This window comes from Solea solea, chromosome 1, assembly GCF_958295425.1.
Source record: "Solea solea chromosome 1, fSolSol10.1, whole genome shotgun sequence".
In the NCBI taxonomy this organism is placed as follows: Eukaryota; Metazoa; Chordata; class Actinopteri; order Pleuronectiformes; family Soleidae; genus Solea; species Solea solea.
The window spans coordinates 8,296,102-8,320,764 of record NC_081134.1 but is presented as its reverse complement, the minus strand read 5'-3'; the positions used below and the strand labels follow the sequence as shown (position 1 = coordinate 8,320,764).

Here is a 24,663-nt window from a genome sequence, read left to right as displayed (position 1 = left end):
TGTCTCAAATATTTATTGGTGTGGACAAAAACATTGTAGCACTGTCCACATAAGAGTTGAAGAAACCTGGTTGAGAAGACTGATGGAAAATGTATGAGGAGACCTACTTTGTCTCCACAGTAACAGGTGCTGCCCGTGTGATGATCTTTGACCTCTGCTGTAGTCATTTGGGTGTAATTAGGAAACATACTCACCCTATCACTTTAAAACGCTCCACTAGCATCTAAAAAAGGTTAAAATGCTATTGTTATCATTGTAGACATTATATTTTCTGTTTCAGCAGGACCTTTTAGTGCAAATGTCTGCTCATCCATCTATAAATGATGATCTTGGGAAGGGGCAGGACATCCTTCATAATAATCTGGGTTAGAGGGCCACAGCCAGGTTGGTGTTATGATTTGAGATTACTGGTGATGAGTGCAGTAACTGATGACTGTCTCCGGATTATCTGAGACCATCTATAATTAACACTGAGCGGCATCATGAGCTCATATAAAACTTCTCCGGCGACATAATGTTATTGCTTTGCTCTGTGTGGAACAGCAAGATAGTGACAATCACACCAGAAGAAACAGTTTGAATATACAGTACTGTGCAAAACACCAGCCTTGTTGTTTTTATGTCTGTCACATTCTGTGATCACTGGCATTTGGATTGGAATGATGTGAATCAAAGTTAGTCTTATATATTAGCAAATTGTCAATGAGTTTAACTCATACAAATGCTCAAGCATGTCTTGAATAAACCTGGTGTAATAGGCCTGATATAACATTGATTGTCTACTCCAGTTTTAAGAGAGCCAGGTTAGGTCACACTAAGTACATGACAGGAAAAAGGGTGCACACAGTGTCTGGGAGCAGACAGCATTGTTTCTCACTTATCATGTAAAAGCTTTGCTTTGCATTGGTTTGTTTTTTCTTTTGGAAAAACATTGTGCAGCATATGCTGTAAACTCATGCTGCAAACTGCATATGTTTCCCATATTTACTGGATGTGTTCCAATAAAGTGATTGAGAAATAATTATACTCTAGGCTCACTTTAGCATCGCTAAAACAGCAACTCTAATGATGGCCAAAGTACTCTATAAATATTAATTGCCTATTTTTCCCTCTTCACAGGGAATATATATAATATATATATAATTAAATAGAGGGCAAGAGTATGGAAAACCTAGTGTGGTTTTATAAAGAGCTATCCATCCATCCATTTTCTACCACTTTATCCTCCACAGGGAGGGTCACGGGGGGTGCTGTGCCAATCTCAGCTGACATAGGGCGATAGGCGGGGTACACGCTGTACAGTTCGTCAGTCCATGGAGACAAACAACCATTCACTCTCACATGTAGTCAATTTAGAGTGTCCATCTTTACCTAATACCTACATTGCTATATGTTTTTGGACTGTGGGAGAAAACCCACACACTCAGGGAGAACATGCAAACTCCATGCAGTTCCAAACGGGGCTCCAACCCAGGTCTTCTCATCTGTGTGGCTCCTTTAGAAAACTATAAATAAATTGTATGGCACTAGGTGTACCATTACATCTAATACAGAAAATATAGTGTGGGGAGGTCTGGAGAGCAAAGGGCATAGAGGCAAGAGCAGCTCTTTATCTTCCTCTGCAGGATGCCAGTTTGGTAATAATCTAGATTTAATTTCCACTGAAGGAGCTTCATCTTTTTTAGCAGCTCCCACCTGCCCCTCGTACCTGGTGATGATGATGAGCAAACATTTGCATTTGAATTAAGAAACACACAAGCACCTGTGGTAGATTTTGTTTTTCAGTGTTCTGTATATTTGTTTGGCAATCAAAAGACGAAAACAACCATGGCAGCCATGTTTTTTTTACTGTTCCAAATGACAAAATAAGCAGAACTGGGCGTAGAGAAGGCACACAGAGACTGAGAGGTAAATTACAGAATGTCCTTGGATGAAAACTAGCATCAATTCCTTAGTCATTGAAGGGACTTGAAAATGGTGTTAACGTACATCCATGATCCAAGATTAAATGTGGCTGTTCCAGATTACTTTGCATTCACACCATTCAACATGAGACTGTGCCCATTGTCAAAAATTAATTTACCATGATGGGAAACAAGCAATTTGACCTACCAAAAAAAGGCCCAAAATACCAAGAAATCAAGCAAACCTTAAAGAAAAATTGAGATGAAAAGATAGTAAGCAAATGAGCAAAGTTATTGCCAACTTCCCCATCAATGTTTATGTAGACAGATGCTAAAACAAAAAACATTTAAAGACTGAAAAGAATAGTTTGACATTTGGGACAATTGATGGATTCTCTCTCTTTCATTACAAACAACAAAACAATAACATGCTGCCGATAGTTTACCCTTCTCTTATATTGAACAAACTGATGTGAGATCTTTGTATCTTACTTATTCTTGGTAAGAAAGTGAATACATTCCCAATTTAACTAATGCTTAATACAAGGTTGCCCATATATCGTGGGCAAACTTGCATTTAAATGAAAAAGATAACATAAAAAAGTGAAATTAAATTTACAAACATATCAATGCCCAATTGTTAACAGAATAAAACGGTTAATGTTAATATTTACAGCAGCAGCATCTTCACATTAGTGTTCTGACACAGTTTGACAATGTGTGTAAAAGCTTCCTACATTCCCCTTGAAAAGGCCCAGGGCAAAGCTGCACATTAACAAGAGTCATCTAACAAAACCCATCAAATACAATACAAAACATACACAATTGCCCAATTAAGTAGTCCCTGGTCACAGGACTTTTTATTTCATAAAAACCTCAAAACGTCCAATTCCAAGTCCAATATTACAGCACAGTAGTCAGTTTCTTACACTTAGAATGTCAAAAGTTAGTGGTGGTGGTGGTAGTGGTGGTGAGGGGATGTTTGCCTTGAAAATGTCACTGTCTTTACAAAACCATACGTAAGAGTTCAAATACAACCAAACACAACCAAACAGTACAGAGCCAATGAAAACGTCTTATCAGGATCACAGAATACTGAAGCCAACCAGAGTCACATCTGATCAGCTTTTGGGGTTGGACGTCACTGACCACTTGCCAGCAGAGGCTCACTCTGCGCAGACTGACTGCCGACGTTGAAGTGAAAGGGACTGGAGCTCCGGGAGCTTCTTCGAATGCAGTCTACTAATCCAGTTTGCTGGCACAAATGTGAGCGGTCTGATCGTTGCGTCACAGGCAGACATGTTCTTACAGCTCGACATTATGTCCACCAGCCACGCAGTCAATGGTGGTCTATTCCACTTTCCTCAGTCTCAGCCCACTCATCTAAGCTTGTATAAAGTGTCCGTCTTCATCTAAAACGCTTCTATTGACATATGTCTCCTTAGTTTTTGGGGTAGATTTTTTCATAGAAGAAGTTTTGTGCCAGCACGTAGAGTTCCCCGTCCTTTTCTCTGACAGCATGAGCCCTGACAAATTGGAACTGCTCCAGTGCAAACTCATAGAAGTCGTTCTCCATCTTCCAGATGGACGACTGCTGCAGCTTGGCGATTGACTCCTTTGTGGGCGGCTTTTTCTCGCTGGTCTTCCTCAGGTGGGATTTCTTCCCTGTGAGGAGGAAACAAATAGGCAATGATATATATATATATATATATATATATATATATATATATATATATACTGTGGAAAAGTCTTAGACCACCATAATATTTGTTGTTTTAGCAATGCTACAATGACCATAGAGTGTACTTTGTTCTCAATCATTTTCATAAAACACATCCAGTAAATACGGGAAACATGCACATTAAATTGTATTAAAATGACAAATATTTCACAACAAACAGCTTCTACAGGTAAATCTGTCAAGTATTTAGTGTGACCTACCTACACCTGATCCCTATTTTTACCATAGTGTGCAGCTCTAACACTAAATCATTGTAATTATTGTAATTGTTTAATTCAATTTACAAAATGCAGAGCGACTAAATCAGATTATTTAGTGACCACAGTCACTGCATTCACCGCATCTTAATCAGAGAGAGGAATGAATGCTTATTGATCACACTTCAATCCTCAGCAATTACTATGGCGAGGTTCTGCCTCATTAGGACCAGGTTTTGGTCTCCGTGAGGACTACTGGTCGTGACAGTGATATGCTTTTCAGCGTTTATAATTCTGGGCATACAATCCAACCACAACAAACAACTAGTTAGCAGACATGGCACCTGTTTTGTACAACTCTGTGGCTCCTCTGAAGAATCGTGGCAGTGCAGCCTCCAGCATCATCACAAAGTCCTCCAGCTCCTCTGTTACACCGACCAGCATGTACTCATTCACCAGGTTGTACTTCGCCTGCTCCAGAGCCCATTGGCTGCCCACATTCCTGCAACAACACCACGTTCATTACTGCATGAGGTTATGTTTCTGTTTATATTTCCACATTACTTGGAGGGAAGGGGCAGTGTTAGACATAACAGAGGAACGGCACGGTACAAAAACAGAGACAATATTGGATAAACAAGAATGGAAAGGTAAGAGGGGAGTCAACAGATTCCAAAGTGAACAGAGGCAGGAAGATTAAAAATCTAAGTTGATGGCAGGTGTTGGCATGATCAGGAAATTTAATAAGTAGAGAGGAAGGAGATTGTGTAAACATATTTTTTTTTTTGGCAAAGCATTAAAGGATTAGCTGCAACGTTTGCGTGTGTCTTCAGTTCCACAGCTGCCAGTGTAAAATAAAACCTTCACATTCACTCATCTATGTCTCAGTATACCAGTACTTCAGGAGATCAGGTAGTCAAAAGATAGAGGGCAGAGTCAGGGAGGCATTAAGCAGGGTGAAGGGCACGGGTGCCAACAATCATGGTTCATGGTTAATCGAGGTTAAGAGCTATCAAGACCCTGAGAAGACGTAAAGAGGATGGAATAGAAAATGAATGAGATTTAATGTGGGGAAACAGCTTGAAAGGCTGGGTGCAAGCTCAACAGCTCGCCAGTCCATCACAGGGCCACACAGAGACAAACAACCATCCACTCTCCTTTTGCACATCATTTACATTTTATTGAAGTTTTTAAACTCAAGTGTGAAATACACAGTGAAAGGATTTCTTTCTCATGACTGTGATTGTTTTGTGTGGTCAACTGTAATGTATCTTTTGGCATCTGATGTGCTTTGTCTGACATTGCAAAAGCTATGGCCAAAAGGTACAAGAAAAACTCTGTCTGAAAGTTTTTATCTAGCTATTAATCTACATATCTATGCTTGTATTACATACACTCACAGTAAATCATTTGTAATAAATCTCAAGTAAAAGGCAAGTAAGTAACTCATTTATTGGTTCCTACTCACTTCAGTACGTATTATTGTCCCTTTACAACGGCACGGTCCAGAATTAAATGTGTCGGGTGCTTTAATACGTACCAGCATTCAGAATAGTGACCACAGAAAAAGGGAATCTGGAGCCAAAGCTTCTCAGGAGCACAGTCGGAGCCAACGGCTGATACGCACTCGTCAAATGTCTGAAACACAAATGCAGTGCATGAGCATTTAGAAAACGAAGACTAGGTCGTAAAAATGAAAAGGTCAAGGTTTGACATTATTTGTGGATCTTAACCTTCTTGTCTCCTTGTTTCCTACGTCTCAGGCCGGGTCGGTAGTCATCCCCAAAGCGTAAAAAGTAATAATAGGACACCAGCCTTTCTATAGGATCCCGGATCACATTTATGTAGATGGGTTTCCTCTTCACCCCAAACCTGAGAGAAATGATGATAATTTAATGGACTTGAACATATTCTTTGTACCTAAAGCAACATTAGGTCATAATTAAATTAATCAATGTGGACTATTCAGATATTAGTCACATTACAAATGTGAATGGCATGAGAGAAATATTGTTTAGCAACACCTCACATAGATTCTTAAATCAGAATAAATTGTAACAGTCTCATAGTCAGATTATTGGTGTCCATGTAAACAGTGGATTGGCTGAGAAAACCAGACAGGATTTTAATCTGAGATCCAATATCCATTTTAAAACTACATTCAGATAACAGGTTTATTAGTAATCACAGTAACAAGGGCTGCAACTAACAATTATTATAATCGATCAATCCAATGAATCCATTATCAAACTAGCTGCTGATTAATTATGGATTATCAGACAATTAATCAATTTATCATTGCAGCACCAATAGTATCTTGTTATTTATAAAGAAAGGCTGACTTTCTGCATCATGAACATGACCTTTTCCCACACACTGATCATCCCCCATTACACTGGGCAAGTTAAGCCTTAATGACCACAAGGTGGAGTCAACTCACAAGAACACAGCAGGTGTTTTTTTGGTTTTAGTGTCAACACTACTGACATATTAATAAACATCTATTTACCTGGTGAATTCCAGGAAGGAGACGTGTCCATGGTAGAAGGCTGGTTTCATTTCCTTCCATTCAGTCACATTCTTAACAAACCGCACCTGAGCAAGTCAAAATAAAAATAATTATTACTATGGCTGAACAATAATGGAGTTAAAACACGATGGAGCTCTGGAAAGAATTAAGTGACATAAATGCTTTGAAATCAGCTTCGCTACATGAATGGCAGCTGTTCCAAACCGGTGTCTGCTAAGTACCCACACACATTTTCACCGGAACCAAATCATATTTAAAAGGAGAAAAAGTATTAACACCAGCAGCCATCTTGCATGATTACACAGAGATCTAGAGAGAGACCTACAAGCCGTAGTGTCTCACACCGATTGTGAAAATAGGTGACAAACTGGTGGTGCTTCAGCAAGGCTGAAATCTAACAAGTCGTCTCTCACAATGTCCTTCTGCTCTGGAGAAAGGTTTTTCTAACAAGACAATGCTTCATTCTAGAGCTGCAACTAACGATTATTTTCATAATCGATTAATCTGTCGATTAATTGTTTCAGCTCTACTTCATTCCGCACATATCTGATGAAGAACCAGCAGATAAAAACCCCGCCATGTCCAGCCCCATCTCCTGAGCATGGCAAGACATATCTTTTTTGTGGTTTTATTAGTCAAATGAACATTTTGCTAATAACAGATGAGCCTTTGATTGTCACTCTGACCTGGTCCTGAATGGACATGACTGGGTTGTTCTTAGTCGTGTTTATGTGCAGCACATGGTAGTGGTTCTTCCCGCACAGGTCGTAGGCGATGTTGGTGAAAGACGTGCTGGCCGTCTTGGGCACACGGTTGTAGATGATGACCAAGTCGTCTTCGTTGTCAGACGGCGATGAAGCCGACCAGTCCCGCTCTCGCAGGCTGTCCTGCGTGTGTCGCTGCTCGATCTCTCGCACCTCGTGTCTGGCGATGGCTCGCTCTGAGGGGACATCAGGAAATAAGACACAGGTCAGATAAGTACGTACTGCAAACATTTGCCTGCTTCTATAATATCATTTTTGATTATCATTCAGCTCCAGGAGTGCTGCTTTGAAGCCACTCCAGACTTATGGGGAGTGAAGAGAATAGACAAATGCTGTAAAATATTACAAACTGCAGAAGGACAGCAGGAAAGTCAAACTCGAGTTTCACATGAGGTTTTTAACTCTTTTTCCTATTCGCTGCACAATGTCTATTAACTGTGGCCAAATTGCATTTAGCTGTTTCATATTCTAAAATCCTACTACAAGTTAAGACCTAAATTAAAAACCGATTCACGTACAACTGGAGTCTTGTTATCGGCTCCGTGTCAGAAGACAGAGACTCAACAGTAACTTTATTAAAAATCTATTTCAATTTAATCTCTTTTGGAGAACAAAAAGCTACAGCTCCTTCCTTACTTCACACCAAGGAGCAAGAACAATGTCAAAAGGAATATTAGTTCATCTTTTGTGTGAGTGGTCCATTTCACACTGCGGTATCACATCTCCTCTTTGCCAACAGTCCAAAACCTTTACTCTGCCTCTCCTTATTTAACTTCAAATGGAAGTGTGTGTTTTAAATCAAACAAATGTACCATGCTATAGTCAAATACAAAGGAATGTATTCCTCAGTCTCGAGATACTGTGGAATGACATACGATCAATCGGTTATAGGTGAAAGGCTAAGTGTTAGAGGTTGGTAGTGAGACAGTACGGAAACACTTGATACTGTAGCTCATGGGGCATTTACTTCAATATGCTATAACTGAGGAGGGTGCAGGGTGGTGGTGGTGGTGGTGGGAGCATCTCAATCCAAATGCTGCATGAGAAGCCAGACCTCAGCACCTCAGCGTGAATAGATTGAGCACAAAGAAGCCCCAGCCTTTGTCGCCCTCTGGCTTTTCTTCGCCTGAATTTGCCTCAGATTGACTGGTGTTGACAAAGCGTCAGAGTGCTCTGAAGGAAGAATGGACTGAAGAAGAAGGGTGTGTGTTTGTGTGTGTGTGTCTGTGCTTCAACACCGGAAGCACCTAACACCCGTGGGACTTTCAGTGAAGCCAAAGCTCCTAAAACTCTGCGGAAAGACACTGTTACAGCCTGGTCCGGTCTGGTCTGACTCTGCTTTACAAGGCAGGAATCTGGCACTAAAAGCCTATTAAAATGTCACTGGACCTACTGCCTTGTCTTTCATTTGTACAAAAATACAAGGGCAAACACACAACAACACAAACTACACTCTCATTGCCCCTCCTCCCTCTCTTTGACCCCCCCCCCCCCAGAGCAGCTGTTTACGTCCCACTCATCAACGCTGGGTCTGGTTACAGACCGGACCACACCGCTTCCGCACGCTCACGACTGCCATTTCAGACTGATGGTGTGAGGAAGTGCCATGTGGTGGTAATGAGTGAAGGCTGTCCATATGTAGAACAACTGTGATGGAGACATTCCTTTCACATGTCCCTCCAGAGCAGGCGTCAGCCAACAACAACAACAGCAACAGCAGTAACAGCTGCTATGCCGGGAAACTTTATCGCCTGGGCTCAAATATCCTTTTAGGATTATTTTTACAATGATGTCTACAGTGGCAGGGGAAAATGAAAGGCTGCCATATTTAAAAAAAAAAAAAAAAAAAGAAAAAGTTAGAGTGTGATCCATGATAATGCATGTCATAAATATTTGTGGTGTATTTTGATTATACGCAGTTCCAGGTGTGTATAGAAGACTTCTAGTTGATACTAGTGGCTCAGTTATCTTAGTTATCATATTTATGCTTCACTGACCACCATTTGTTGATCTGTGCCTTGACATGTGACATGTCGATCGGTGCTTGTGAGATTATAATTTGTCTGAACTGTACATGATTTGCCCTCCTGAGATTAATAAAGTCTGCATTGGAGTGTTTTGCGTGTACACCGATGTTTCCCTTAAAAGTTGAATGTAAAACAGTGTGAAATTCAAAATGAATGCTAATGATGTACACTGTTACTTTTCCCCACCAGAGTTTTTAATTAAACCTCTGTGACACATTTAAAGGCAGGATTAAAGGAAACATAATTGATTTCTTAAAACTCATACACAGGTTACTAATATTTTAACATTGTTGAATTGTGGTCCTTTTTCTCCTGAGCTCCTCTCATCAGATGAGCTTACTTCTGCCAATATCAAAACATTGTATTATTGTACATAATTATATTGTGTTATTTTCTGATTCCATTTAGTTTTTCTATTTCGATTTTTAGACTTTTTGTCACTGCTAGTTACATGTATGCAGAATAGGTGTGGTCCACTCTCTCTCTACTGTCCTGTGATTGGTCGCATCCTCCTGTGATGCTACAGATGTAGTTGAGAGGTTGTAAATAGAGCCCAGATGAGGTGCGGAACTGTAATTACCAGCATAATATTATCACGTGAATAATATTATGCTGGAAATTGTGGAAATATTCATGAATAGAAAATCCTATGTGTGTAAGAATAAGTGACATCTATATAAGATGGTGGTGTTTCATAAAGCAAGGCCCATGTCAAAAGTACATATGAAAGGCTCTTGAAACCAAACTACTCTTTTTTTTGTCCTGCACCGTGTCCTTTATTGAAACACTTTCAGAGCAACTGAGGGAGCAACATGAAGAACATTAATTATTGTGAAAGCTTTTTTCTGTGCTTTACTGCGGCATAAACATAATAATGTACTCTTTTGTGGGTAACAGCTTTCAAGAAAGATGGCCAGTCTTTCAGTTCTTTCAAAGAGGTGGAAGACAGAAAGAGAAGAGTGGGTTCTACCGTGTCCTTAACTACAATGTCCTGAACTATGCAAAGAGGCCTAGAAACCACTTGTTAAAGACATGGTGTTATGTGCCAAATTTCCAACGACCAGGCGAAGCGGGCACAGCGAGGGCTTCTTGGGCTTTTGTCGGAGACACCCTATTCATTGCAAGACTGAACACAATTGGCACAAACCTCCATATCAGAGGGAGCCACACACACAAACTTAAGCTTGTGCTCCCTGATGAGGTCATTTAATTAGAGAACAAAAGCCTGAATTACTATAGCCACACAGCAAGTCTCTTTTCATTCCACATTTCTGTCAGTTTCCTTCCCACAAGACGTCTCTGTGCATTAAAAGCTAATTATGAACCGTGAAGCCAACACGGGTCTTAAACACAGTGACAACTACAAGCCTATTACAACGGGTTTTATTCAAAGTGAGCGACAGGAGGAAGACTGAGCACTGGTAGCACTGGTAGTAACATACATTCACTGAGGCAATTTCTTGGCTGATTAGACGGGAGCATTTGAAATCATCATTCATAGTCACTGCTGGATGTGCAATATGTGACCGGCCGTCATGTATTACTGCCACCACATCAGATCTGATGGGATAATAAAAGCGAGGGACAGAGGATGTTCATTTCTATAAGCAGCTCATCAATTCATTATCGTTCCAAATCCACCAGAAGGAGCTCTTTCCTACTCTCAGCTTCCCCCGGGAGGAGAGGGTTAGGCCCTCGAACCAAAGCCTTGAGCTATAGGTGGGAAACAGAGATTGGCTTTCAGCAGCTGACTGAGGTGTACGGCTTTGTGTGGTTCTGCGTGGATGCCGCTGGATTGCAAAATCGATGAAGGATGACAGGGAGGAGATCTAGGTTGCTGCTGTATAAAAACTGAGTTGGTCTGCTGCTGCAGCTGCTGCCGTTTCTCTCTTTTCCCTCGATATAGACATGGAAGTACAGTACACTGCTGTTTTGCACTGCCAACTTTCTCGAGGAGCAGTTATGTCACCACTGCAGCACACACAGAGATTTGGATAAACTGTACAATACTAATTTCTCACTCAGTCTTTCGGAGTTGTTTAGCCGAGAGTGGATTATCAGCGGAAGCTGGAAAAGTCAGGCTGATGGAAAGACTCAGGCCTGACTAAACAGAGCAGAACGTACATGAACGTTGTTATTTCAGCGATGACAATGTATATAAAACATCCTGTAAGAAGGACTCTGTTTCACAGCTTTTCAGCACTGCTGAACCAAAAAAGGAGGCAGATAAAAGAGAGCACTTTCCTTAAATGACAGAGAAGGTGTTAGGTTTGAGTAAGACTCTTCTAAAGCTTTCAAACACACTCAGGATCACAAAAGGAACAGACTTAGACATGAGTCTTGCAGGAATCATGCAGTGTTTCACATGTACATTAGTGAAAGACGGAAACATATCGGATTCAAAGTGCTATTGTTCAGGTGTTAGTTTTGTTTTTTTTCCTTATGAGGAGTAATTGCTAAAGCGGAGGCATTTTTTCCACTGGCTTTGACATACAAGTGCGACATTGACATTCAATGAAAGGTCTCATTCGCCCTCGACAGTACAGCTGGGGGAGAGGGGAGAAGTGGGGGGAGTCGAGGGTGAGAGGAAGAGAGAGAGACAAGGAGCAGCCAGGTCTGACCAATACAGGAAGAGTAAAACATTAACAAACAAATAATTTGATTAACAATTCAGGAAAAAAACATTATCCTGGGAAGAGATCAGGTATAAAAGTTTGCTTTAGGACTGTTATTAATCTGTCGAGCTGATTAATCAAGTCAATTTTGCAATTTCTTTAATAATTGTTATGACGCGATTATTTTATTATTTAACAGCTGATTATTACTTGTACATGCAAGTTTACACATTTATGTTGCAACAAACCTGACAAATGCTGCTAAATCACATCAACGTTTCGTTTTTTTTGATGACTTCTTTCATTGTATTCAAATGGTTGCTTCCTCTATTACATTTTTTTTATGTAAAAGATAAAAGTTAACTGCAGTACAAACACAAAATGACAGACTTTAAGTGTTGCTCAGTAAATGGTTTTGTTTCGGTTCAGCAATTTTGTCTATATATTTGTTATTATCAAACATTTATATTTTATCAGAAGGAGGAATAAAAACAAACTTGGCCACACATACAATGTGCTAAATAAAGTTTTATTTTGTTTAATGCCAATACAGAATTAATCAGACGCCTAATATTCACAATAAAAAAATAAATAGCTTAAAATTTGGTTTTGACACATGGTCCAAAAATGTGGAAGGACTTTTACTTTTCTTTTTCTTATTATTTTAATCTCGATCATTTGCAGACATTACCTTGGGTTTTCAGAAATCTTCAAAGGCATTTTTGTTTTTAATAAACATGATTGTTCATCCACAGGAGGATGTGGAAATGACTCTTTCTTTTGTCTTTTGTTTGTCATAAAAGGAGGAGAAACTCTTTGAGAACGCTAGAAATTGTGTTGTATCCAAGTCAGCAACATAAGCAACAAAGCCTATTAAGATTCAAATCATCCAGTTCCCTCTGTGAGGTGAATTAGTGAAAGTAAAATGTCTGGCTGCATTGCAGATACTAATAAATAAGGTGTTGCAGGGTGATGTGATATTTCTTGTCCCGGATTTGGCACTGCTGCTCTGCGTGGCTCCATAAATACAGATGAAAAGATTTCCCGTTGTGGCTTAGCATTTTCTACAAAAGGTGCAGAGAGAGGAGGAAGAAAGGTGAGGGGAAATATAGGTGGTGGAGGTGGCATGCTGTGGAAGTCTGGATTTCCACCGACATCCTCTAAACAGATGCTGCTCTGCCAAACAATCCATACAGATGATGCATCCAGAAAAAGCCTCGAAATACATATTTTTCCCTCCATGACAGAGAAAAATCTCGGAAACAAGTGTGTTTTTGTCGGAGAAAACCGACAAAGCATTCCTCAATTATGAGGAGACAAAACTTGCCTGTCAGTGCCGACAAAGACATCACAGTGCAGACGGTTAAAAGTGGTTAAGGGGTTTGGAGTTTGGGTCTTGAGACCATAATTACTCCATTGAGTGCCACTGAGGAGGAAGATATTACCACAAGAAACACCAGGAATGACCTTTTTTTTTGGAAAAGAGAGTGACAAAGTGTTGGCCACAGCTGCAGCTGCTACATTTTTTATTATTTATTTTTTGCTGTTTGGAGTTAATGAACTACAAATAAAATGCGAGCGGTTAACACTAAAATCACTGGTACACCACACAAAATCCAGCCACATGAGCTTATTTATAATTCCTCGTCTAAATGCAAGCCACGTTCCTCCACTAATGATGACAATCTGGGATAGATGATAATCATCGTAGTTCAATCTGCCACTTTCTCTCCTAATTTCTCTTTTGTACGACCAAAGCGGCTTGCGCTGTCTGACAAGAGAGCCAATAATGTCTGACAAAAGCGGGAAGAGTCAAAGGAGCCACATTTCGCCTGCTTCATCAGAAACAGCCAGTCACATGAGATTATGGAGCAATTTACACAAATGGCAGATCGCATCATTCCCCTGCCTTTTTACTTAGAGGTGGGTCTGACAGGTTGTGGAGGGGGGAGGGAGAGGAGGAGGCGTTTGATTGGAACAGATCTCCACTTGGCACAGATTGCCAGTGACTAAGCAGTAAGTATTAGCCAACAATTAGGCAATAGAGGCAGAAGGAGGTAGAAATTATATTGGTAACTCTGGTCAAGAGTGAAAGTATTTAATGGAATTCTTTAGTGTATCGTTTCAATATTGATTAATTTAGAGAAATATAATTTTCCATACCAACTTTCCTGGGTTATGAAAAATATTTTCACAGAACAAATGCTGCAAATTATACAAAATGTTGGTCTCCCTAAACTGCTGCATCATTGGAATTATGTTGACATATGTTTACGTTAAAAATTGACTCCAAAGAAGTTACATCACTGCACTTTTATTCATTATGACCACACGTCGCAGCTCTACAGTACAGTCATAATTCAAACTTGAAACTTAAAGGGCAGTTTGAGAAGAGCATCAGACAGCAGCAGACGATCACATCACCAAAGCATCTGCAAAAGTGCCGTGTCACAGAAACAGTCTTGTGAGATTTGTGCAGAGGACACAGGAAATTCCATATTTTTAAAAGATTGATCTAAGATGTCGCTCCTAGCCTTGACACTCTCCGCTTTCAAGAGACTATACGTCAAACCCATGCAGTGGTATTGTCAACTTTGAAAATGTGGACATAGTTTCACAAAAAGTATATGATTTGACTCTTTTTGGACTTCTACGTAATAATAACAATTACTTTTTGCCCTCTAAACTTGACTTGGCATTTACACTTTTGAATGATAAAAGGTGTCACATCGCTCAGACAATTATTTTTCAGTGGCACATTGGAAGGTTTTAAAAGCCTGTGATGCAATTTCGTTCTCTCCCAAAAAATACCTTTTCCACCATCACCAGGTTTGCAGTTTTATTACGGACCATTGCACTACATTACCACATCTGCCGGACACTGGAAAAAAAAACACATTTTCTCTTAGAGGGTCAACGAAGACATTTCATAGTACATGGCATCCTTTTTCCTCTCTTATTTTGATAAAATATAGACAGCTACTGGAACTTAATTTTAAACAGAAAACGTTAAACCAGAAGGACGTAGAATAGATGTTCATTTTGCTAGTCTTTGTTTGTCGTCTGTTGGTTTTTGCAAAACTAATCATAGTCAAAGTCATCTAATCATATTAGGGATGGGACAATATCACTTTTTTGTGTCCCATAGCGATATCACAAACTTGAGTATCTAGCGATACCATATTAGAACCATTTATGAACTTTATGAAGCTGTTAACAACACATTTGTGCTGAATCATTTCAAATACATGATGATTCTCCAACTGTGCAACATAAACAAGAAATAAACAGATCAAACATGACTCAGCTGAAATGCTTTTGCCGATTTTTAATATGCATTTTTACAGTCTGTGCATAGCGAAGCTTGTTTTGTTTATTATAAAAATATTAAATCTCAGAATTTTATTAATGGATATCGAATCTTTCAAATTAAGTTTGAAGCAAATTGAAAAACCTTATACAACAATATAAACAAATTACAGAGTCCTAGATTTGTTTGAGGAAAAAGAAACCACATTATGGAAAGTCTGTCACCGCCACACGCTTCAGCCTCAGCCTCAAAAACACTGCAGTCAAATGAATGTAAAGTGTGACAACGTGAACATAAGCAGAATGCATAAAGAGTCTCAGTGAAGCACAAGTCATTTTTGCCCTCACATTGTAATTTAGCTACCATGTTTGTACAACGGTGCAGCTCTGGTTGCAGGTTACAACACAGATATCTGATGTTCCCTCTCCGTCTCTTGGCCTTGTAACGGATAATTAATAATGCATATATGGGAGCCAAGGGAAAACTCCACACTCTATTAAGACAGAGCAGACGACAGCTATTCATACAGTATGTCTAATGATAAGTGGGAGGGACAGGTCAACACAGCGTAGAAGAATCTGTCTCGTACATAAAATGTGCTTCAGAGCAAGAATGGTGTTTTAGTTTGACTTATCACATCTCATCATCTCTGCAGGTTTATCAGTGTCTTACATCTCCTTGTCCTTTGCTTCTCCTCTTTCATCTCATTGCATCATCTGCAGGCCCTGTATGTTTAGACGACTATGTTGGCGTGAACACAGAATCATTTTGATGGTGCAAAAACAGAACTTAATTTCCGTGAAATCATTCATTTACCATAATCCAGAGGAGAATTGAGTTGATTAAGATGTTTGACATGATGTATTGCATTGACATCTCATTCACAGGAATGTTCAAGAGGAATAAAATACAGTAGGTCTGAGTAATTTAGGGAAGACGTGAATACAGTGAGTCGATTTGCATCAAGCTTCAGATCAATAATCACTGTATTATAGTTTTAAAACATGGAGCACTGCAACACAAGACACCATCAAAATATGAAGTTTTATAGTGTGAAGCAAAGATGAGATGTTAAACATGTTGTACATGCATGTGTTGCATTTTATCATATTGGCATGGAACACTGAACACTCAAAAATAGAACTATTAAAATTTCAACATTTGCGAATATGCTAATTGAGTTGTTGCAAATTGCGATTTCAAATTGAAAACGATTACTTGTTCGGCCCCAGAGCATGACATGAGAAGTCAAATTTGTATTAAATTGCTTCGTTTCCTAAGAGAGGCGTGGGAGTGGTATGAAGAATCTGGAGTGTTGAGTTTTGCTTTTTTTTTTTACGACAAAAATACAGCATAAAAACTCGAAAAGCCCTCTTTCCAGTTCTCAGAAACTAAATTAATGGTTGTAGGTAAATAAGAATATTAAGCTGAACAGTTGCAGTTCAGTTCGCTCACAGATCTGTGTTGTGTAGCTGTTTCCTAATGAGGTAAACAGAAATATATCTAATTAAATGGCATTTAAGCTTTCTAAATGCAGACAAAACGAAAAACAAAATAGGTAAGACAGTTCTGACACTCAGTGAAGAAATGAACAACATTTATTCAGTCATAAGAGGTGGAAACATAACTACAGCAACATTATATTGATGCTTGAGCAAATCTGAATTTAACAGCTCGAGAAGGTTAATGATTTAGTACATCACTGATGGAGACTTAATTTATCATAGATTGCTCATGTTTGAGTGACACCACCAGATTCGGCAACAACACTAATCCAACATCTACTTGACTAGTGTATTAATATTAGTCACAAGCTTTAAAGAAAGAAACACTACACTACACCAAAATTATCAATTGATCCCGCGTGTGGCATCGACTGACAGAGCGGACGTCGATGGAGAGCGTCTGTGGAAAAACAAGCGAGGAAGACATACAGACACACAAATCTACTGAGCCACACTCAGCAGGGGAAAGTCTGAATATTCAGCAATCAACATGCCACACACGCACACACGCACACACGGGTGTTTTTTCCATGAACTTATTTGTATTATATCTAATGAACCTGGATTTCAGACAAAGCTGCTCATATGATCCAGTGCTCTGAGGAGACAACAAAATGGAAATAAAGAAAAGCACAGACTGTGGAGAGACGCGAGTGGAAGAGGACTGGAAACATTGTAGCTTAGCCCATATTAATAGTTCCTCCCTGAGGGATCCTGGGGTAAGACATCTTACAGAAGAACAAGACGGGGGGCTGTTTTACAACTAATTGGAGTAAAGTTGAACCAGTGGCTGAGAAAGAAGGGCAGCACTGCTACAGCACCTACTTCGTTCTTTATCCCCCTGTGCTTTGATGGAATTGGTTATAAAAGTGCTGCAAGCATACTTTCATCATTTCTTTTCCCACAAGAACTTATGTTTTAATACCAGCAGTGGCTTCAAATATTTCCGTGTCGCAATGAAATTTAAATGATCGCTTTCATTTCTTATTTTCCCCTCTAACAGCCTCCCTCCTCCTCCTCCTCCTCCTCCTCCTTCTCTTCTTCTTCCTCCCTCCACAGTTCCTTCTTTGTTAGAACCTTATTTCCCAGGTCAGCAGAGGATATTCATCTTTCAGATGCTCATCCATGAAATACTAAAAGGAATTTGGATACTACAAAAGAGACTGAAAACAAACACAGCAGTCATTTTACGATTACTGATCCAGAAGGAAGTGGATGAGAGAACCGCCATTGTATGTTATTATCATGACAGAGGTTTATCAGCTATTGGCCATTTCCTCCTGTCAGTAGGAGATGAATGTTGAAGGAGAGAAAAAGAAACCCTGCTAATTCTGAGGAACATGTTGTAGCACTGTGGCACCTGTAGTCATTTCAAAACCACACATTCCACTAGATGTCAATTAGGTATGCCAATGTGTGGGCCCAGAAGAATCTATATTTATACATGCAACTATAGAGGTCGACCAATATGGGTGTTTCTATGGCCGATGCATCGAATACATCAGGGCAGCCTGATGTATTTGATGCAGAATTTTTGTTTCCTGTTGTGTACTTATACGATGTATTTTCTGGTGTGCACAACCATCAGGCTTAATTGCCAGATTAATAAAATAATTATGAGCTGGAGCCAATTATTTAAAAAATTACAAAAATTGACTAATTTAAACCTCTATGATCATTAAATTGGATTGTGGGCAAAGTTAGTTAGTTAGTTTTCCCCCACAAAACAAATCGTGCAGGGTTTTGGTGCCATGACATTGGAGGCCCATTTGTTTGAGCTGAGCGAGTTGACATCCCCAGCCAAGTCACGGGGCAGGAGATGAAGATGGAGGAGAGACAGCGAGGAGGAGAACGTGTGTCTGTGTTTGAGGAGATAGATAAGGTGGTAATATTGGCCTGCAGAGGGAAAGGCATGAGCAGTATGGAGCAGGGTGTTCTTCTAGAGCGACCTCCAATTTCACTGCTGTGAAACCGTCCATAACACCCTGATTAGCTTGTCCATCACCCTGCTACAGCAGCAAATACATGGCCGGCTCCGGTTGCTGCCACGTGCGCCACTGTGCAGGAACATGTAACCCCCGTCAGACAAAGTGTGCACCGAGGGCCATAAATCCTCAGCCCCAATCAAAGCCTGCTCCTAACAAATACACCGAAAGCCCAGTACGACCATTAGCACTCTGCCTCCCAGACTCCCACGACAAATCCATTCCCGACACCTACGCCCATCTCCCCGCAGTCGTTCCCCTCCATTAGCCACTCAAATGGCATGTATAAGAGAGTGACTGAACAGGCTGGTGCATGCGACAGATGCTACTGGCTACTTACTGTAGCAGATGCCAACATGCAGAGTGGAAGAAAATGACTCAAGCACCCTTTATGTGCTTTAGGGAAGCTAACAACAGAGATGTTAGGTGTCAAGAGAGTTCAGAGGGGATCTAAACAGACATGATTAAAAAAAAAAAGGAGTTGCTGTATATTCTAAATTGTTGGAGGGTGAGACTTGCACCAGGAAAGATTTTGGGCTCGGCCAGATTGAGTTACTCCACTGTGTCACTAATTAACTTGAAATGGAAGTCACCGTTTGATGTTGCATCCAAATAACCGACAGTTCAATAGAGTTGACACACACTTGACAAATGTGTAGGAGCAAAAGAGCAAAGGTAAACACTTGGATCATCAATAAATTGCTGCTCAGGGTCTAATCAGTCAGTAGCTTTACATTTGTTAGAAAAAACAGAATTATTGTTGGTCCAGCTAAAGGTGGACTTTTAAAATACATGTAAACATGATTGTCTGATGGAACCAACACATCCAGATGCTCAAATTAGTAGTGCATGTACAGTATATGACATCCAGGCCGGAAACTGCCTTAACTTACAACATGAAAGGAGGCCTATCCTCACCTGGTGTACAATATGTGGACACACTTCATTCAAAAATTAATTTCCCACGAGTGTTTGTATACAGGGACATGGACGGTAGTCCAGTTAAATGGAGTGGTCATGGTAAAATCATAGCTCAACTTAACTGTGCATGGAAACATACCGAGTGACAGGATGAATGACGCAGCAGAAGTCCGAGCAGCACAGCAAAAACACAAAAGGTATAATGTGGTCCAACTTGACGTCCATGCTTGAGGACAGGCTAGTGATGCCTGACTGATTTCCTTTCAGGAGAAAATACCTGGCCCTCCTCGGGTCCCTCAACAGCAGCAGAGTGGGGGCAGAGTTGAGGCCATTAGTGCCTGGCATGACAATCGCAATCAAATTCAAATGCAGACCTGGGAGCAATGAGTTGCAGCAACAAATGAATCCATAAAAGTCGTGCTTCCGCTTTGCAAACAGTATATGCAGTTCATAACGGAGCTGCTTGTGTCTGGAACCGAATATCACCATGCAACAGATGGAAATTGAATTCCTTTAATCGCTCTGAATAACAGCCAGCAGATAAAAGGAGATGATGCTGACGGGAAAATAAAAGTCTCTGGGTATCTCTGCTGCTGGGTGACACTATGCTCTCACGTTGCCAACAGGAAAGAAAGGTGAACAGGCCATTTTCTCCTGTTACAGGGGGCGAGAGGTGACATTTTTATAAGCGACGTTTCCATTTACACAGCTCTCAGTGTAACATAATTCCTGTCAATAAATAATTGGACACCTGTTACTACAAGTTTTATATCCAATGGATAGATAAAGCTTCTCACAGGCTCCTCAAAATGCTGAAACACCTAGACTGAAAACTAAGCTTGTATTAATGTTTACTAATGTTGTCCTAGAGGTAATAAATTCAGCATAGCTTATATCTATAAAAATGTAGCAAAGATAATGATGCATTCAAGTGTCTAATGAACATGTTTTCAGTCAGCCAAGACAGGAATCAGAGGATGTAATGGGAATTGCTGCAAACAATCCCACTAAATGTTGTTCTACTGTTTTTAATAAGCCTAATCTTAGACATGAGGTCTTATCCTACCGTCTTTGTTTCACATCTTCTCTTTAAAAGTTAAGCTTTTTATGAAAGTCAGCTGGATTTACTTTAATGATTCCCTCTGGTTATGACATTTTAAATGCCGTTTAAAATTCTTTGTTGGCTTCACTTTTAAGCAACTGATTCAATTGTCTTGACTCTCTGATCTAACCAGTGGTGAAACAAATTAAGGCAGTTCTCCCATGTTTGACGTCAATGAAACATGCTGGTATGTCCGAATCTCAGACTTCAGAATAAAGTAGCACGAGATTCTTTAAGGTGAGCGTCAGAAATGACCAGAAAGGTCCAAGGGAGTTAATGGCAACCCTGACAAGAAAAGTGACCTTGAATCCATGTACAAGGCTTTTTATTAACATAACTCTATTTCCATCCATCTATCCATCCATCCACTCCACAGTCAGACTACATTACAGTTGACCCAGCCGGCAGCAGTGTTGGTGAGCAGCCAGAGAGAAATACTGTCAGAATAATGGATTAAGCCCACAGCAGGACACAAAGCTGCGTCACCGCATGATTGTAATGCAGGAGACTTCTCAGTGAAACCTTGGGTTGATGATGAGCTTGGAAGCAAATCACAGCTTGTCCGCTCTGTGGGAGGCACGTCACGGGGGGAAAATAACTCAACCTGCATGTCGGGCATCAGGATCTCATGCTGTGAAAAGGCAGTGCTTCACCGGTTGTTTCGATGCATACAAAGTTAATTGTGAACATGATGGAGAGATGTGATGAATCGCACCACTTCGTCCAAAAGGGTTTCTCGTGTGATTCTTGATAGCTTCGTTTGCCCTTATTGCCGTCTTCGCTTTTTTTTTTTTTGCTTGCACATATGGACATTCGGCAGGCGTACCTGGTAATGTGACCAGCCCCGTGGCTGGCTGTCAGCACTGTGTCCACAGAAGCCTCAGTCGCAACTATTTGGCTATGCAGCACATAATTCAGAGCTCCAGTATACAGACGTCTGTCCAGTGCACTCATCCATCAGAGCACTTTTTGCCAAGTCAACAAATTCTCATGGTGGTGGGCAGTCAGGGGAAAGGCCTCTCGGGTTCTGTTTCAGCAGTGGGATCGTACGCCTGCATGTGTGTGTGTGTGTGTGTGTGAGAGCGAGAGAGTGAGAGAGATAGAGAGCAGTTTGGCTTTTCACTGGGTGTAAAGTATAGTCTTTATGGCAGCAGTGAACTATGTCAGAGGCCAATATAGCCATCTATACAGCCAGGAGTCCTGATTGTTCCAACACATAAAAACTCATCTGACAAAGTCTGTGAAGAACTGCCTCTGTGTCTCTTTGTGTGAGCCACTGAAATAAAGGTTTTTAAAATGGATTACTATTATTTTCATAATTAATTAATTTGCTGTTGTTCCACACAGTGTCAGAAATGATTGGAAATTGCAATTTCCAAAAGTAATCCTGACATTTAAATTGCATGTCTGGTCTGACCATCAGTCCCAAACCCAAATATATTAATTTGGGCAGCAATTAGCTCTGAACACACCCCACCAATAATTGATTCAACAAAATAGCTTAACTAGAATCTTTTGGTTTTGGGGTGCTGTTCAGACAAAAACAAGCTATTTGAAGACGTGACGTACTATAATAACTGACTGAAAAACATATTAATTAGGACCTGTCAACACTGACTGGCAACAGATCTGGGACCTCACTTCAATGACCCTCTATAGTCATGGTTCACATAAAACCATTACTATGGTTCCATGTGAACACTCGCACACTCTCACACACTTGCATGCACGCACACATGCACACAGCCAGTGTACTTAACACCAAGATCATGAGCTGGTTCACCTAAACCCACAGCAGCCACTGTTGATGTTGAAAATACACCTGTGCTTTTCCAGTTTTAACATGTTTTAAAACGTCTGCTGTGGAAATGGGTAATGAGATTGCTCTCTCTGTAGTGCCACTCTCACAAAAAAGTAAAAAAAAAAAAGGTAGAGGAGGTGGTGTGTGAATCCCTGAGCTGCACAGGCTGCACCCTCAGGGTGCCTGCATCACTCTGCTGCTCCTCAAAAATCTCCACAGTGGAGTAAAACCAGGAAGATAATCCTGCCATGTCTCAGATCTTTATTAAGACTGAGCCCCTGATGGGAGCTAGCAATAATATTTGAATACAGCATCAGCCATGTGTCAATCAGAGGAAAGAGATTGTTGATGGGGCAGGAGAGAATCTGCAGCAGTGAGCGTGATGTCCATCTGCATCCACATGACTACTGAAACTACTCCCGGCATAAGGACGCTGCTTTCTATTGTCTATCAACACTGCAATATTCCTCACTGACCACCCAACTCCACAGCCACCACCCAGACTCAGCTCAAATTTCATGTCTCATACACACTCACTGGCCACTTTATTATGTGCACATGACGCCTAATAAAGTAGCAGGAGCAGCTCCTGGTGTGGTCTTCTGCTGCTGATGTGTTCTTGATGTATTCTGCATACCTTTGTTGTAACTACTGGTTATTTGAGTTACTGTTTCTATAATTTCTATGGAACCAGGTTGGTCATTCTGCTCTGAGATCAACAAGGCTTTTTCGGGGAGCAAATGGTTGCACTAGATATTTTGTCTTTTTTGGATCGTTGACTGCAAACATTAGATATGGACTGTGCTTGGAAATCCGAGTAAATCAGCAGTTTCTGAAAGACCCAAACCACCACATCAACTATGCCACTTTTGAAGACACTTAAATCACCTTTTCTCATTTTGATGCAGGGTTTGAACTTCAGCAGGTCATTTGACCTAAATGCATTGAGTTGCTGCCATGTGATTGGCTCATTAGATAGTTCCATTAACAAGGAGTTGAAAATGTGTACCTACAAAAGTGGCTGTAAGTGTATTCCTAAATGAGCTATTGTTTGCAGTGGTGGACTTAAATTGTAGTCATTGTTTAAGTTATTTTCAAAGTAAAATGCATCACATTGTCCAGCCCCAGCCTGTTACTGTGATATTTTTGTTATATAGACCATCTCACATCACACAGATGGTGTCCTTGGGCTTTAAGGAAACTCTCATGGGCATTTTCCAATACTTTCTTGCACTTAAAGAAAGCACATTATTATTCACTTTCACCAGAAACCAATTTGCTGTCTCAGAATAAGCCACAAAATACCAAAGTAACAACTCAGCCAAAGACAACAGCACCTCTATAATCTCACACTGCAGAGAACAAATCAGGATGAGAAGCAGATCTTGTCTTTTGATCAGGCATTTCATGACAGTGTGTCATTGTCAGTCTGCTGTAAACCACTCAGGGAAGCATGTGTGCTGCATGAAGTGCTGTTCCCTCACCACACTGCTGACTATTGACCCAAGTGCTCAACAATGGGGCTGCACAGCTTTGCACTAAGCCAAGACAGAGGGCTCACACACAGAGAGATTATGCGGTGTTTCCACGGACAGCAGCGGTTTAACTTACCGAGCTTTCCCCGAGACTCTTCCAGCTTCTGGATCTGGTTCTCCAGGAAGAACATGGCCACTGCGAATGCCAGCAGCGCCAGCAGCTGCAACTTGGGCGGCATCATGACTCTGAGCAGCCCCATCAAATCATCCAGAGAGGTGATTTAGTCAGACCATGCTCAGAGGAGGAGGGGGCACTGAAAACACACTGACACCGAGATAACGGCGATTACAACGCGGCTGGGTGTTTGTGCATGGCCCTCTCTCTCCACCTCTCCTTCTCTCCGACTATGGAAATCTCCCCGTGCTCCAACTGAAATATTCTGGTTATCTCAAAGAAATGTTCATACTCGAGCTTAGTTATTTCATCAAGTCAATCCCCACCACCGACGCGTCCTGAAGCGCTACGGAAATCTCCTGTGGAAAGGCTCTGTCCCCGCGGGGTGTAGTAGGAGCTGTGGTACCAGCCGCTATCGCCTGCGTCCCCCATGTAGAGCTGTCCTCCTGTCCCATCCAGTGTGTTCACCACCGCCGCACCACAGATTGACTGCTACTCACTTGGGCCATTGGACGTGTGAGCAGTCCACTAAGCAGCAGACGCTTTCTATTCGCTGCCCGTTTATTGTGTTCACCGCGGATTGGACACGACATAACAAACGTACTCGAAAA

At 40.8% G+C, this 24,663-nt stretch overlaps 1 protein-coding gene across 1 annotated transcript; it reads right to left on the bottom strand.

The window, feature by feature from the left end:
* Window positions 1-1,830: 1,830 nt before the first annotated feature.
* Window positions 1,831-24,658, bottom strand: hs2st1a (heparan sulfate 2-O-sulfotransferase 1a). Its single transcript, XM_058632925.1, has 7 exons — window positions 24,014-24,658; window positions 7,059-7,312; window positions 6,352-6,437; window positions 5,576-5,714; window positions 5,383-5,480; window positions 4,187-4,344; window positions 1,831-3,569 (listed from the first exon to the last, which is right to left on the bottom strand). Exons 1-7 carry the CDS (start codon window positions 24,135-24,137, stop codon window positions 3,346-3,348), a joined length of 1,083 nt encoding a protein of 360 aa, XP_058488908.1. The 5' UTR covers window positions 24,138-24,658; the 3' UTR covers window positions 1,831-3,345.
* Window positions 24,659-24,663: the final 5 nt, after the last annotated feature.